At 43.7% G+C, this 17363-nt stretch overlaps 1 protein-coding gene across 1 annotated transcript in view; it reads right to left on the bottom strand.

Annotated features, from left to right (window-relative positions):
- Nucleotides 1-764: 764 nt before the first annotated feature.
- Nucleotides 765-17363, bottom strand: part of FBXO47 (F-box protein 47) — a 139137-nt gene continuing 122538 nt past the window's right edge. The window contains exons 9-10 of the mRNA XM_073681116.1: nt 12576-12735; nt 765-1537 (exon numbers count right to left, since the gene is read on the bottom strand). Of these exons, the coding sequence (XP_073537217.1) occupies nt 1425-1537; nt 12576-12735 (273 nt within the window). The 3' untranslated portion in view covers nt 765-1424. The remainder of the gene's footprint in view (nt 1538-12575; nt 12736-17363) is intronic.

The raw sequence follows: 17363 nt of genomic DNA, 5'->3' as shown, positions 1-17363 counted from the left end.
AACTTTTAGATGATATTCTAATTTTGTGAGATGCACCTGTATATGTGAAAAGTCAATTGTTCGTCAACATCTGGCATATAAATATACCTCAGGCTTTGTTCGCTGAGAGACAAGTGACACCATAGTGACTGTCATTGGCTTATAAGAAAGCATAGTTGCGCAAACTGAGCATGTATATCACTCTAATGTGCACACAGCCTAAAGGAAAAAATTCAAAAGACATGGAGACTAAATTTAAATCACTGAATTACATATGGAATCACATTTTATAGTTGACTCTTTGCTCTCTTATATGTCACTGCTCAGTAATTCTTGGGAAATTCTATTACGCCTTTTTCACATTATTATTTGTAAGTCAAGGAAGGAATGAATACAAAACATGGAAGATGGGAAAATCGTTCCAGTTGTGGTTTACAAATACGGATGCAAAATACTGATGTGTGGATAAGGCTTTAGTCTGACATAGCTGTATCTGCTAAGTGTTTCACAACTAAATGAAATGCAGCAAAATATTATTTACCTCCAAATTATGGATTGGGTTTTCTGAAATATATAAATTTATGTAAACCCTCATATCTTTGAAGAATAAGAGTACGTTTTATTTGCCTTTTTTAACTGCTGCCTTAAGTTGTATATGTACACTATTTTCTATGATATCTTATAAAATGTATCCTTTTTACTACAGAATTATACCAAAGTCATCAGTAAATGAAAAAAATTACGGTACATTAGAACGTTTCATAGTCTTTATTTTGTCTCCATTAACAAAGCATAAATTATTTCTGAAAGTGATAATACGCATACATTCATATAGCTATATATTACTATACTTATGATTAAATGCAGGCTATTTGTACTGTGCAAATGAAGTAGTTCAGCAACCAAATGACACTGAAAAGAGCAGAATAACACTGCCATTGACATAGCACCATTAATAAATACTCATAAGCTTTGTATTCATTGTAAATTTACCATTCTATTAATCAGTGTAACTGAAATGCCTATATGAAAAACTACTTGGAAAAAAACCCTAAATTCTAAAATTAAAGAAATTCTGAATAGAAGTTACCTAAATAGACAACTCGCTATTAATTATTAAAATATTGGTGCATTTAAAGTAAATGTAAAGATAAAATTTCCTAATATAGGGAAGGGTTTAAAATTTTGCACTGAGTAAAAGTTAGCTAGAGAATATTAAAAATAAAATATTTTGTGCCTCCAGCTACTATCATAGGATTGATAGTAGTTATTCACATACCCTATATTGGTATAACGGTAAATATCATGCTTATATGCATGTCTCTACATTCTGTCATACTGTTCGTTGTCCAGCATAAGCAGCAATGTCACCATCACATTACAACTGCTGGAAACTCTAAGAACCTTTTATTTTAAGAACATGTCAGGATATCTCCAGTTTTCTCTCAGACAGAAGTAGAGTTGAGTGTCAAATAGAGGACCTCTTTGTGGAAGTTTGCCTGAGCATTGATCAGATGGAATAGATTTAGAAAGCCACTGTCGTCTTCATTTCGTCCCCCTGCAAAAAAATAAAATCTTGAGTACTGGGAGTGTATATATAATGTAAAGAGATTTTCTTAAATTTGCAAGTTATACACTATTGGTGAGATAACTTCCCTGTGGTCCCGACAGCTGGGAACACCATCGATCCCGAAAAACGCCTCATGTGAATGGGGCGGAGGTCAATCATGCGCACAGCATTCATTCTTATGGAAGTGCCGAAGACCCACTGAGTGCAGCTAACTTTAGACCCAGCGATCAGGAGGTTATCCCCTACCCAACTGATATGGAAAAATGTTCAACTTTAAAATATAGGTATTTTATGATGATAATTGGTTTTGGAACACGTAGACATTAAAAGTTAGAGAATTTTTTCTTTTCACTTGTGTTCTTAAAGGATTGTGGGCTCCGGAATACACCAGTATTATAAGTGTTTTACTGATTTTGCATTAGGGCCCAGGAGCTTCTTGACTCTGGCTCTAACATTCATTAGAAATAAAGGCAAGGAGAGATGATAGCATTATTGTTTATACAGTTATATGAAAAAGTTTGGGCACCCCTATTAATCTTAAGCTTAATGTTTTATAAAAAGAGATTAGTTACTTACCGGTAACGGGATTTCTCGGAGACCATGACAGCACCACGAGAGAGGGAATCCGCCCACCAAGGACAGGAAACCTACAGGCTTAAAAGAGGGCGGCCCTCCCTCTCGCCTCAGTTTGGATTACAGAGCATTGAGAGGACCGCCCGGGTAGTAGACATAGCAACATAATCATGAAACAAACAGTATATACATTTTCTTACAACACTAATGTGTGAAAATAAAGAATGAAAACAGATAAGTGCTCCCAAAAAGGGGTGAAGGGAGGGAATATAAGGGTGCTGTCATGGTCTCCGAGAAATCCCGTTACCGGTAAGTAACTAATCTCTTTATCGGTCGACCATGACAGCACCACGAGAGAATTGCAGAGAGATTCTAGGGAGGGACCACCGCTTGGAGCACCCTTCTCCCAAATGTGAGGTCAGATGAAGCACCCAGATCTAGTCTATAGTGCTTATAGAAGGTAGATGGAGAAGACCAGGTAGCTGCCTTACATATGTCCTCCATCGAGATGCCAGACCTCTCTGCCGATGAGGTTGCCACCGCCCGGGTAGAGTGAGCTTTCAGGCCACGCGGTGCTTCCTCTCCGCTGGATACATAGGCTAGCGTAATGGCCTCCCTAATCCATCTAGCTATGGTGGATCTAGAGACCTTAAGCCCCTTCCTAACCCCCTGATAGGAGATAAACAAGGAACTATCTCTTCTAAAGGGCTGAGTGACAGCAAGGTACCTAACCACACACCTTCTCACATCTAAAGCATGGAAATCTGCTTCTCTCTGATTACTAGGGTTCGGGCAAAAAGAGGGTAATATTACTTCCTGAAGTCTATGAAACCGGGAAGCTACCTTAGGCAAGTATGCTGGATCTGCTCTAAGAATTATTCTGTTGTCCAGGACCTGGGTGAAGGGAGGGCCAGAGGACAGAGCCTGAATATCACCAATCCTCCTAGCAGATGTTAGGGCTACAAGAAGCGCTGTTTTGAGGGCAATAGATCTCAGGGATACAGAATCTATCGGCTCAAAGGGTGACCCAGCTAAAGCTTTCAGAACCAGGTTTAGGTCCCATGGAACGACATTAGTTTTGGTAACCGGCCTGGACCTACCTACTGCTTTTATAAAGCGGGAAATCCAATAGTTTTCTGCGAGGACACAGTTATAGAGAGCACCTAGTGCCGACACTTGGACCTTCAAGGTGCTCGTTGCTAACCCCAGCTCAAAGCCCCTTTGTAGGAACTCTAAAATCTTCCCAACTGGCGCTCCCTTATCCACTGAAGATTTAGAAAAGGATAAAAACTTGTTCCAAATTTTTGCATAAATTTTGGTAGTGACAGGCTTTCTACTACGTAATAAAGTAGATACTAGACTCTGGGAAAACCCTTTTAGTTCTAGCAGGGACCTCTCAAATTCCACGCCATCAAGTGGAGGCCCGGAGCTCGCGGATGGAGCACTGGACCCTGGCTGAGGAGATCCGGAACTTCGGGCAGGACCCAAGGGTCCGAGATGGACATGTTCCTCAGGCATGAGAACCAGGGCCTTTTGGGCCAAAAGGGGGCGATCAAGAGGACCCTTGCCTTGTCCTCTCTGATCTTTCTTAGCACCATAGGCAGAAGGTTTAACGGTGGGAAGGCATAGGCCAGACTGAAGTTCCAAGGGATTTGGAGAGCGTCTATTGTCAGGGGCCTTTCTCTCGGATCTAGGGAGCAAAAAACCTTTGTCTTCCGGTTTTGCTTTGTGGCGAAGAGATCCACCACCGGAAGACCCCATTTCCAGACTAATAGGGAAAAAATGTCCTGTTTTAGTTCCCATTCGCCTTGCCTTAAAAAATGACGGCTTAAGAAGTCTGCCTTTGAATTTTCTTTCCCTTTGATGTGGAGGGCTGTCAAAGAGAGGAGATGGCGTTCCGAGATCTGAAAGAGATGATCCGCCACTCTCATTAGCGATCCAGCACGAGTACCCTCCTGATGGTTAATATAAGCTACTGCTATATTATTATCGGACAGGATCCTAATGTTCTTATTGTGAAGGAATGGTAAGAAATGATTAACAGCCCTATCAACTGCCAGTAGTTCCCTGGTATTAGAGGAAAGAGCTCTCTCAGCGTCTGACCAGAACCCCTGGGCAATAATATCCCCCAAGTGAGCTCCCCACCCATGTAGACTTGCGTCAGTTGTAATTATTTCAGATATTCTGACCACCCAGGGAACTCCTTGAGATAAGTTTTCTAAATTCACCCACCACAGTAGAGAGTCAATAGACCGAGGAGATAAGAACATCCGTCTCTCCAAGTGCCCACGTAACGAGACCTCATTCTGTAGGACGTCCCACTGTAAAACTCTGGAGTGGTATTGTGCCCACATTACCCCCGGCAAACAAGATATTAGGGTACCAAGTAAGGACATTGCAGCCCTAAGGGACATGACCGGGTTCGCAAGAGCTCCTTCCACCAGCCTTTTGACCTTCTGTTTTTTGGCTTCTGGAAGGAAACACATCTGGAGGTCTGAGTCTAGCATGATACCTAGGAACTGCTCTACTCTCGAAGGGACTACCCTGGAGTTCTCCAGATTTAGAATCCAGCCCAGGTCTTCCAGAATAGAGGAGACCAATTTAAGATGGGAGACACATTGAGAGGCTGAGTCCCCAATGATCAAAAAATCATCTAAGTAAGGGATAATTAACACATTATGTTACCGTACATGAGCCATCACCTCCGCTATCACCTTCGTAAATACTCTAGGGCAGAGGTCCCCAACCGCCGGTCCGCGGACCAGGACCGGGCCGTTGGGGTTTTTCAGCCGGTCCGCGGCGCCGCTGACAGTTGTAGAGGATCAGCAGGGAGAAAGCCAGCATGTGATCAGTAGCCTATAAGAAAAGAGGAGGAGGGACTAGCAGTGAATAGATAATTAGCCATGCGGCCCTACTCGCAGAATGTGCTCAGGCAGGTGCAGGGACAAGCAGGTCATGTGTGTCCAGTGCTCCTTCCCCTCCTGCTAGCTGCGAGTTGGAGGGGGAGGGGCTCTGGATGCTAATGGGCAGCTAGATATGACGTCAGGTGTCCCACCCTTATGACTCCTGTAGCTGTGTTCTGGTGTCGTGCGGCCCAGCAGCAGATTTTCTGGTTAAAGTGAAAAAAGCAAATAACAGTGAAAATTCATAGCAGCAGTGGCTGTGTCCAGTAGCAGCAGTAGTGGTCATCATCATCAGATGGGACCTAGATGGGACCATCTTGTTGCAGGAAAACAAGCCCAGTGCTCCCACTGATCCAGGGAAACAAGCCTGGTGCTCCCACTCATTCTGAACCTATGGTAAGTTGAATCACATTCTCATTATAAATGTCATAATTATATGATAAGTATGCACTAAGCTCCACCCCTCCATAACCCCACCCACATATGACCAAAGCCCCGCCCCCACCGGGCCATTGAAAACTGGTCTTGCTTAAAGCCGGTCCCTGGTGCAAAAAAGTTTGCCGACCACTGCTCTAGGGGCTATAGTGAGACCGAATGGCAAGGCCGCAAATTGGAAATGTTTGATTTCATCCCCTATGACCAAGGCCACTCTAAGGTATTTTTGGAAGCTTCTGTGTATAGGTATATGGTAATATGCGTCCTTTAGATCCAAAACTACCATGTGACAGCAAGAAAACAATAGTTTTATAGTAGACTTAATGGACTCCATTTTAAAGGTGGGAATTAACAAAAATTTATTCAGGGCCTTAAGGTTAATAATACACCTAAAGGATCCGTCAGGTTTAGTGACCAAAAATAACGGTGAGTAGAACCCCAGTCCCTTTTCTGCTATCGGGACCTCCACTAAGACGGCCTTATGGACCAGATTCAGGACCTCCACTTGTAGGGCCATCTGCTCCCGTGTTGAGGACCGGTTTGGGGTCAGGACGAACCTCCCACGAGGGACTCGCTGAAAGTCGAGTCTCAGGAAGGAACCTACCAGACCAAGGATCCAATTATTAGAAGAAATATTTGTCCAGGCAGATAAGAAGCCCAATAACCTACCGCCTACCTGGGCCGCGAGTCATTGGCTCGGTTTTCGGGGGCCTTGGCTAGCAGAAGAGGATCCGAACAGGAGCCCTTTACCTTTCGGTCTACGGTCTTCCCATTTATCCTGACCCTTCTGGCGCTTATTACGTAGAAACCTTCTTTTCTGAAAAGGACGTTTGTACGTGGGGGCAGATAGGTTAGGAAAGCCCCTTTTTGTGTCACTTGCTCTATCCAGTAGCTCATCCAGAACCGACCCAAAAAGATGTTCCCCTTCACAAGGGATAGCGCAGAGTCTTGTCCTCACATGAATGTCCCCCGGCCAACATTTTAGCCACAAGGCTCTCCGGGCCGAGTTAGACATGGCGGCCGACCTTGCTGCTAATCTGACAGAATCTGCCGATGCGTCCGCTAGAAAGGCTGCCGCCCCCTGAAGAAGAGACATGTCCACCAAGATTTCCTTCCTGGGGGTATTGTTTTTAAGATGGGCTTCAAGCTGGTCCAGCCAGATCATTAGGGACCTGGCGGTACAAGTAGCTGCCACCGCGGGTTTTAGGGCTCCCGCCGAAGTCTCCCAGGTCCCTCTAAGGAAAGAATCAGCCTTTCTATCCAGGGGGTCTTTAAGAGCTCCCATATCATCAAACGGAAGGGAGGAACTCTTAGAGGCTTTGGAAATGGCCACATCTATCTTGGGGGCTTTTTCCCAGGAGGAAGAGGCCGATTCCTCAAAGGGGTACTTCCTTTTGAAGAATGGAGGTAGAGCGCCCTTCCTTTCCGTTTTTTTCCATTCACAAAGGATTAAGCCCTGAATCTTTTCGTTCAACGGAAAACTCCTTCTCTTCCTTTGACCCAGCCCCCCGAACATAACGTCCTGGACTGACTTCTCCTGCCTGGCCTCTGTGATGCCCATAGTGGACCGAACCATTTTAATCAATCAGTCCACTTCACCAAGGGGGAAGCAATTTTGTCCCACACCACTATCAGAGGAGGAAGCTGAGGAAAAGGCTGCACTATCTGAATCCGACTCATAGGGAGAGGATAGGGGGTCATCCAAGACTAAGGGGATCTCACAGTCCGAGTTCACTTTCTCTTTAACTCTCTTGGAGAGGACCTTGTGAATCTCTGTTTTAACTAAGGTTTTTAAACCAGAAGTTAGAGCAGGACCCTCTTCAGCCAGTGTCTGGTTTATGCATAACTGACATAGCTTTTTAGGGTATCCGTCAGGAAGAAGAGACTCGCATAGCGCACACTGTATATGCCTTGCCTTGGCGGTACATTTCTTCCCCTGTTAAAATTTAGAAGGGGAGAAGGGATACCATATTACTAAGTGAACTTACTCGAAGATCACTTACCCAGGCGGCTCAGGAAGAAAAAACAGCTGGTACCGGATTGGAGGAAGGACCCTTCTCAGCCGGGGGACCTTCCCTAGTGGCTGCAGATTCGTCCGTTCTACCGGAGGTATGGTGACCAGACCTAGACACCGAGCTCCATTTTCCTGAGGACCGGCTACCAGAACCACGTGCGCGATGCATTTTTTGGGGCTCCCCAGACAGCCGCCCTGCTGCTGCTGCAACTGGACACCTTCAGACTTCATAATGAAAGAATGAAGCTTTGGGAAGCACTGAGCCATGTTACCTGATAGTTTAAATAGGTATTGACTCCTCCCCTCTAGCAGCGCATCAGCACACTTTTTCCATTTTTTTTTTTTTTATTTCGCGCTCTTTTGACACCGGCACATGATCGCCGAGTCGCGGTGACGTCATCAGGTCGCGACTTACCGAAACCCGGAAGTATGCGCCGCACGAGCTTCGCGCAAGGACGCATGCTGTCAGCGCTCCCTCAGGTAAGCCGCGCTTTAGCGATGCACCGAGCTGCGTTCACCCAGGGCAGGGCGAGGGGACACAATCGCCTTGGCCCTCGCCCCCCCTCCCCATACTTACAGAGGGTGATGGTGGGCTGCCAGCCCCACTCGGGATGCAGACCCCACCGCACTTTTGGGGCTCAGCCAGGGCCTACACTCCCAAGGGAGGCGCACCTGGCTTGAGGCAGAAAAGGGGATGCCACCCCAGACAGGGGCGCAGCCCCACTGCAAAAGGAACCCCCAGTGCTCAGGATGCTGTGCCTCTCCCATATAGGGGCGCACGAGCATAGGCCAACGCTGGAGCTGCCGTCCCCAGACAGGGGCACAGGATCAACAGCCGTCGCCATCCACGTTCTTTCGCCTGCGACCGGCTTCCTCCATCAAGGACAGGAAACCAAACTGAGGCGAGAGGGAGGGCCGCCCCCTTTTAAGCCTGTAGGTTTCCTGTCCTTGGTGGGCGGATTCCCTCTCTCGTGGTGCTGTCATGGTCGACCGACAAATTGGTGTTTTTGCAACAGCTATTTCAGTTTGATATATGTAATAACTGTTGGACACAGTAATGTTTCTGCCTTGAAATGAGGTTTATTGTACTAACAGAAAATGTGCAATCTGCATTCAAACAAATTTGACAGGTGCATAAGTATGGGCACCCTTATCATTTTCTTGTTTTAAATACTCCTACCTACTTTTTACTGACTTACTAAAGCACTTTTTTTGGTTTTGTAACCTCATTGAGCTTTGAACTTCATAGCCAGGTGTATGCAATCATGAGAAAAGCTACTTAAAGTGGCCACTTGCAAGTTGTTCTCCTGTTTGAATCTCCTCTGAAGAGTGGCATCATGGGCTCCTCAAAACAACTGTCAAATGATCTGAAAACAAAGATTATTCAACATAGTTGTTCAGCGGAAGGATACAAAAAGCTGTCTCAGAGATTTAACCTGTCAGTTTCCACTGTGAGGAACATAGTAAGGAAATGGAAGAACACAGGGACAGTTCTTGTTAAGGCCATTAGTGGCAGGCCAAGAAAAACATCAGAAAGGCAGAGAAGAAGAATGGTGAGATCAGTCAAGGACAATCCTCAGACCACCTCCAGAGAGCTGCAGCATCAACTTGCTGCAGATGGTGTCACTGTGCATCGGTCAACTATACAACGCACTTTGCACAAGGAGAAGCTGTATGGGAGAGTGATGCGAAAGAAGCCGTTTCTGCAAGCACGCCACAAACAGAGTCGGCTGAGGTATGCAAAAGCACATTTGGAGAAGCCAATTTCTTTTTGGAAGAAGGTCCTGTTGACTAATGAAACCAAGATTGAGTTGTTTGGTCATACAAAAAGGCATTATGCATGGCGGCAAAAAAACAGAGCATTCCAAGAAAAACACTTGCTACCCACAGTAAAATTTGGTGGAGGTTCCATCATGCTTTGGGGCTGTGTGGCCAATGCCGGCACCGGGAATCTTGTTAAAGTTGAGGGACGCATGGATTCGACTCAGTATCAGCAGATTCTTGACAATAATGTTCAAGAATCAGTGATAAAGTTGAAGTTACGCAGGGGATGGATCTTTCAGCAAGACAATGATCCAAAACACCGCTCCAAATCTACTCAGGCATTCATGCAGAGGAACAATTACAATGTTCTGGAATAGCCATCCCAGTCCCCAGACCTGAATATCATTGAACATCTGTGGGATCATTTGAAGAGGGCTGTCCATGCTCGGCGACCATCAAACTTAACTGAACTGGAATTGTTTTGTAAAGAGGAATGGTCAAAAATACCTTCATCCAGGATCCAGGAACTCATTAAAAGCTACAGGAAGCAACTAGAGGCTGTTATTTTTGCAAAAGGAGGATCTACTAAATATTAATATCACTTTTCTGGTGAGGTGCCCATACTTATGCACCTGTCAAATTTTGTTTGAATGCAGATTGCACATTTTCTGTTAGTACAATAAACCTCATTTCAAGGCAGAAACATTACTGTGTCCAACAGTTATTACATATATCAAACTGAAATAGCTGTTGCAAAAACACCAATTTTTATAAAACAATAAGCTTAAGATTAATAGGGGTGCCCAAACTTTTTCATATAACTGTATAATGTGTATATTGTTATGCTTTTCATTTATTTCAGTGGTCTTAATAGTGGCCATTCCCACTTTACACACCGTATTTTTCGGACCATAAGACGCACTTTTCTCCTCAAAAATTTTGGAGGAATATGGGGGATGCGTCTTATGGTCCGAATGTTGGGGGGGGGGGGTGTATATTTATGTGTGGTGTGGGGGGAGCGGTATGGGTGGAGGAGCGGGGCCCAGGAGGCAGCAGCCGCCTGCGGCAGCCTACACTGTCCCCGCTGCTAAAGAGAATGAATATTCACTGAATATTCATGCTCCTTAATAGCAGTATACAGTGTAGCCGCGCTGCGGCTGCTGCCGGCTATGAAGGAGAGTGAAGTCACTGCTCCCCGCGCACACAGACCCGGCGTGGGAAGCAGTGACTTCCGGCAGCTGATCTCTCCTTGTGAGCCGCGCATGGCAGTGATGTCATGCGCGGCTCACATGGAGAGAACAGTGCAGGCAGACCGGACGCAGGGCTAGAGGAGAGAGGAAAGGTGAGTAGGAGTGTTTATTTTTTTTTAATGTGCAGCCTGATGGGGATTAGGGGGACCATGCATACTAGGACAGGGATTAGGGGTGCCATGCATACCAGGACAGGGATTCGGGGTGCCATGCATACCAGGACAGGGATGAGAGGTGCCATGCATACTAGGACAGGGATTAGGGGTGCCATGCATACCAGGACAGGGATTCGGGGTGCCATGCATACCAGGACAGGGATTAGAGGTGCCATGCATACTAGGACAGGGATTAGGGGTGCCATGCATACCAGGACAGGGATGAGGGGTGCCATGCATACCAGGACAGGGATGATGGATGCCATGCATATCAGGATAGGTATGAGGGATGCCATGCATACCAGGATAGGGATGAGGGGTGCCATGCATACCAGGATATTGTCAGAATTGGGGGACATTACCCCTATACCAGTGTCAGCAGAAGACCCACTCCCCCTTAAAAGTGCACCATGACCACATTTTTTGCTTAAATTTTTATTTTTTTATTTTCCTCCTCTAAAACCTAGGTGCGTCTTATGGTCCGGTGCGTCTTATAGTCCGAAAAAAACGGTATATGGGAAAGTTTCAACATTATGGATAGGCAGAATTTGATAAAACTCTAAGGTTAAGTTCCCATGATGATTTTTTTGCTGCGTTTTTGATGTTGCTTATTTTCACAGCATATTACAGTTCCAGCAAATAGTGGATGGGATTTATAAAAAATGTCATCTTGCAGTGCGTGTTTAAAATCTGCATCATGTCAATTTCTCTTGTGGGTACGCTGAGTTTTATGTGCAGATTGCAGGATTGCATTAGATGTGTAAAATCTGCAGGCATAAAACACATGTAATGCACACATGACTGTATCAATAAAGTTTTGTCTAAGCCAAATACTAGGAAGTATGAAAAACACTTAAAACATAACGTACCAAAAAGAGAAAAAAAACACAGCGATAAAAATGTAAAGAAAAAATGCAAGTAACTTAATTTATCTAGTAGGTGCAGAAATACTGCAGAAAATTTACAACATCAAAAACTCACCGAAAACTCATCGAGGGAACGTAGCCTAAGGCTATGTGCCCACGATGCAGAAATGCTCCGGATTTTTTCCTGAGCGTTTCTGCATCTCCCTGGTAGAAAAAACGTATGCGGATTGTACATGGGTTTTTCCTGCCAGGGACAAGCGGATGTGAAGCGTTCTTCACATGCATTTCCGGATGCGGGTTGACAAGCGCTTTCCAAGCGATTTTAGCATCACTTGGAAAGTGCTTGACAACTTGGTCACACTATATAAATCCATGCAAAAGGCATGGATTTATATAGTGTTACCCAAAAGAATGGTAAAAAATAAAAAAATAAAAATATACTTACCTTCTGATGGCCCCCGCAGTCTTTATTCGATCCGTCCTGGCTTGCCGGCAGCTAGCGGTACACTGAAGGACCTGCCGTCACATGACTAAATGACGTCAGCGCAGGTCCTTCAGTCCACCGCGATCTGCCGGCAAGCGAAGACAAGCACACCGCGGGCCATCAGAAGGTAAATATAATATTTATTTTTTATTTTATTCTTTTTTTTTCACAGGTTCTATGGTACCCGGGTCCGGAGGAGAGTACAGATGCAGTGATGAAGAATCCATGCATTCCAATGCAAGTCAATGGCGGCGAAAACGCAGCTTTTCCGCAAAATAATTGGTAGTGCTGCGTTTTTTTCCGCAATGATAATCCGCAGCGGAAATTTCCGCAGCATGTGCACAGCACATGCGGATTATCATTGGGGAACATGGCAGGCCTTCTACAAGCGTTTTTTAAGCGTTTCTGCAGCGTTTTTGCCACTGCGGAAACGCTTAAAAAACGCATCGTGGGCACAAAGCCTAATGGCCACTGGCTTTCTGTAGGAGGAATATAAGGGCTTGGGGGTAATAGATGTTAGTTAAAACAATTACTAATCCAACATCTTAGGTCTGTGAGGAGAACAGAAAAAGGGTCACTTACTTGAGATGACTGATTGAAGCAAATCCATGATAACACGGGCAAAAGAGTTTTCTACATTCTGCAGGAAGGTTTTTCTCTCTTGCTGAGTGCTAAAAACTTTAGTAATTCTCTGCATCATTTTTACTGCCCAGTCCATGCAGTACAAATCCTTTTCACAAACCTGACTTGCACATAAAAAAGAAGTGTGCTAAGAAATGGTTGGAATGATGAGGGGAGCTAAGGAGCAACAGACATATTTAAATACCTTATACAATCTAGACATTGGCCAGCTAGCATACTTGAAACCTACAAATAAGATACAGTTATATGAAAAAGTTTGGGCACCCCTATTAATCTTAAGCTTATTGTTTTATAAAAATTGGTGTTTTTGCAACAGCTATTTCAGTTTGATATATGTAAGAACTGTTGGACACAGTAATGTTTCTGCCTTGAAATGAGGTTTATTGTACTAACAGAAAATGTGCAATCTGCATTCAAACAAAATTTGACAGGTGCATAAGTATGGGCACCTCACCAGAAAAGTGACATTAATATTTAGTAGATCCTCCTTTTGCAAAAATAACAGCCTCTAGTCGCTTCCTGTAGCTTTTAATGAGTTCCTGGATCCTGGATGAAGGTATTTTTGACCATTCCTCTTTACAAAACAATTCCAGTTCAGTTAAGTTTGATGGTCGCCGAGCATGGACAGCCCTCTTCGAATGATCCCACAGATGTTCAATGATATTCAGGTCTGGGGACTGGGTTGGCCATTCCAGAACATTGTAATTGTTCCTCTGCAATGAATGCCTGAGTAGATTTGGAGCGGTGTTTTGGATCATTGTCTTGCTGAAAGATCCATCCCCTGCGTAACTTCAACTTTATCACTGATTCTTGAACATTATTGTCAAGAATCTGCTGATACTGAGTCGAATCCATGCGTCACTCAACTTTAACAAGATTCCCGGTGCCGGCATTGGCCACACAGTCCCAAAGCATGATGGAACCTCCACCAAATTTTACTGTGGGTAGCAAGTGTTTTTCTTGGAATGCTGTGTTTTTTTGCCGCCATGCATAATGCCTTTTTGTATGACCAAACAACTCAATCTTGGTTTCATCAGTCCACAGGACCTTCTTCCAAAAAGAAATTGGCTTCTCCAAATGTGCTTTTGCATAACTCAACCGACTCTGTTTGTGGCGTGCTTGCAGAAACGGCTTCTTTCGCATCACTCTCCCATACAGCTTCTCCTTGTGCAAAGTGCGTTGTATAGTTGACCGATGCACAGTGACACCATCTGCAGCAAGTTGATGCTGCAGCTCTCTGGAGGTGGTCTGAGGATTGTCCTTGACTGATCTCACCATTCTTCTTCTCTGCCTTTCTGATGTTTTTCTTGGCCTGCCACTTCTGGCCTTAACAAGAACTGTCCCTGTGTTCTTCCATTTCCTTACTATGTTCCTCACAGTGGAAACTGACAGGTTAAATCTCTGAGACAGCTTTTTGTATCCTTCCCCTGAACAACTATGTTGAATAATCTTTGTTTTCAGATCATTTGACAGTTGTTTTGAGGAGCCCATGATGCCACTCTTCAGAGGAGATTCAAACAGGAGAACAACTTGCAAGTGGCCACTTTAAGTAGCTTTTCTCATGATTGCATACACCAGGCTATGAAGTTCAAAGCTCAATGAGGTTACAAAACCAAAAAAAGTGCTTTAGTAAGTCAGAAAAAGTAGGTAGGAGTATTTAAAACAAGAAAATGATAAGGGTGCCCATACTTATGCACCTGTCAAATTTTGTTTGAATGCAGATTGCACATTTTCTGTTAGTCCAATAAACCTCATTTCAAGGCCGAAACATTACTGTGTCCAACAGTTATTACATATATCAAACTGAAATAGCTGTTGCAAAAACACCAATTTTTATAAAACATTAAGCTTAAGATTAATAGGGGTGCCCAAACTTTTTCATATAACTGTACATAACCCAAAAAATTCAATGTATACAGTATATATACCTAGTTATTTACATCATGTTATGATATAGGGACACGGTCCATTTATCCACTAATAACCATTGTCCTATAACCATACAGTGGGGAAAAAAAAGTATTTAGTCAGCCACGAATTGTGCAAGTTCTCCCACTTAAAAAGATGAGAGAGGCCTGTAATTGACATCATAGGTAGACCTCAACTATGAGAGACAAAATGAGAAAACAAACCCTGAAAATCACATTGTCTGATTTGGAAAGAATTGTTTTCACATTTTGGTGGAAAATAAGTATTTGGTCAATTACAAACAAGCAAGATTTCTGGCTCTCACAGACCTGTAACTTCTTCTTTAAGAGGCTCCTCTGTCCTCCACTCATTACCTGTAGTACTGGCACCTATTTGAACTTGTTATCAGTATAAGACACCTGTCCACAACCTCAAACAGTCACACTCCAAACTCCACTTTGCTGCTGACCAAAGAGCTGTCGAAGGACATCAGAAACAAAATTGTAGCCCTGCACCAGGCGGGCAAGCAGCTTGGTATGAAGAAATTAACTGTGTGAGCAATAATTAGAAAATGGAAGACATACAAGACCACTGATAATCTCCCTCGATCTGGGGCTCCACACACGATCTCACCCCGTGGGGTCAAAATGATCTCAAGAACGGTGAGCAAAAATCACAGAACCATACGGGGGGACTTAGTGAACGACCTGCAGAGAACTGGGTCCAACGTTAGACAGGTTACCATCAGTAACACACTAGGCCGCCAGGGACTCAGATCCTGCAGTGTCAGACGTGTCCCCCTGCTTAAGCCATTACATGTCCGGGCCCATCTGAAGTTTGCTAGAGAACATTTGGATGATCCAGAAGAGTATTGGGAGAATGTCATATGGTCAGCTGAAACCAAAGTAGAACTGTTTGGTAGAAACACAACTCATCGTGTTTGAAGGAGAAAAAATGCTGAGTTGCATCCAAAGAACACCATACCTACTGTGAAGCATGGGGGTAGCAACATCATGCTTTGGGGCTGTTTCTCTGCCAAGGGGCCAGGACGACTGATCCGTGTACATGAAAGAATGAATTAGGCCATGTATCGTGAGATTTTGAGTGCAAACCCCCTTCCATCAGCAAGGGCATTGAAGATGAAACGTGGCTGGGTCTTTCAGCAAGACAATGATCCCAAGCACACCGCCAGGGCAATGAAGGAGTGGTTTCGTAAGAAGCATTTCAAAGTCTTGGAGTGGCCTAGCCAGTCTCCAGATCTAAACCCTATAGAAAACCTTTGGAGGGAGTTGAAAGTCTGTGTTGCCCAGCGACAGCCCCAAAACATCACTGCTCTAGCGGAGATCTGCATGGAGGAATGGGCCAACATACCAAATACTTATTTTCCACTAAAATTTGAAAATAATTTCTTTCCAAATCAAACAATGTGATTTTCAGGATTTGTTTTCTCATTTTGTCTCTCATAGTTGAGGTCTACCTATGATGTCAATTACAGGCCTCACTCATTTTTTTAAGTGGGAGAACTTGCACAATTGGTGGCTGACTAAATACTTTTTTTCCCCACTATATGTACATTTTTTAATCTTATTGTGGTATTTTCCCTTTGCTCATTTTTATATTAATTATACTTAATAAACTTTATACAATTTATGTAATATTAACCCCTTTACAACCCAAGGTGGTCTGCACGTTAATGACCAGGCCAATTTTTACAATTCTGACCACTGTCACTTTATGAGGTAATTACTCAGGAACACTTCAACAGATCCCCCTGATTCTGAGAAAGTTTTTTCGTGACATATTGTACTTCATGATTGTGGTAAAATGTCTTCAATATCACTTGCGTTTATTTGTGAAAAAAATGGAAATTTGGCAAAAATTTTGAAAATTTTGCAATTTTCAAAATTGTAATTTTTATGCCCTTAAATCAGAGAGATATGTCACACAAAATAGTTAATAAATAACATTTCCCACATGTCTACTTTACATCAGCATAATTTTGGAACCAAATATTTTTTTTATTAGGGAGCTATAAGGGTTAAAAGTTGACCACCGATTTCTCATTTTTCCAACAAAATTTACAAAACCATTTTTTTAGGGACCACATCACATTTGAAGTCACTTTGAGAGGTCTTTATGACAGAAAATACCCAAAAGTGACACCATTCTAAAAACTGCACCCCTCAAGGTGCTCAAAACCACATTCAAGAACTTTATTAACCCTTCAGGTGCTTTACAGAAATTTTTGGAATGTGGAAGAAAAAAATGAACATTTAACTTTTTTCACAAAAATGTTACTTTAGACCCAATTTTTTTTATTTTCGCAGGGGTAACAGGAAAAAATGGACCCCAAAATTTGTTGGGCAATTTCCCCTGGGCACTCAGATACCCCATATGTGGGGAAAAAACACTGTTTGGGTACATGGCAGGGTTCGGAAGGGAAGGAGCGCCATTTGAGTTTTTGAATGTAAAATTTGCTTGAATAATTAGCGGATGACATGTTGCATTTGGGGAGCCCCTGATGTGCCTAAACAGTGGAAACCACCCACAAGTGACACCATTTTGGAAACTAGACCCCTCAGGGAACTTATCTAGATCTGTGGTGAGCACCTTGAACCCCCAGGTACTTCACAGAAGTTTATAACTTTTAGACTTTTTGATTGTAAAATTTGCTTGAATAATTAGCGGACGTCATGTTGCGTTTGGGGAGCCCCTGATGTGCCTAAACAGTGGAAACCACTGCTTGGGCATACGGCAGGGTTCAGAAGGGAAGGAGCACCATTTGACTTTTTGAATGTAAAATTTGCTTGAATAATTAGC

The sequence above is a fragment of the Phyllobates terribilis genome, unplaced genomic scaffold, assembly GCF_046119375.1.
Source record: "Phyllobates terribilis strain yellow unplaced genomic scaffold, ASM4611937v1 Scaffold_5__5_contigs__length_657084704, whole genome shotgun sequence".
In the NCBI taxonomy this organism is placed as follows: Eukaryota; Metazoa; Chordata; class Amphibia; order Anura; family Dendrobatidae; genus Phyllobates; species Phyllobates terribilis.
This window is presented reverse-complemented; position numbering and strand designations above follow the sequence as displayed.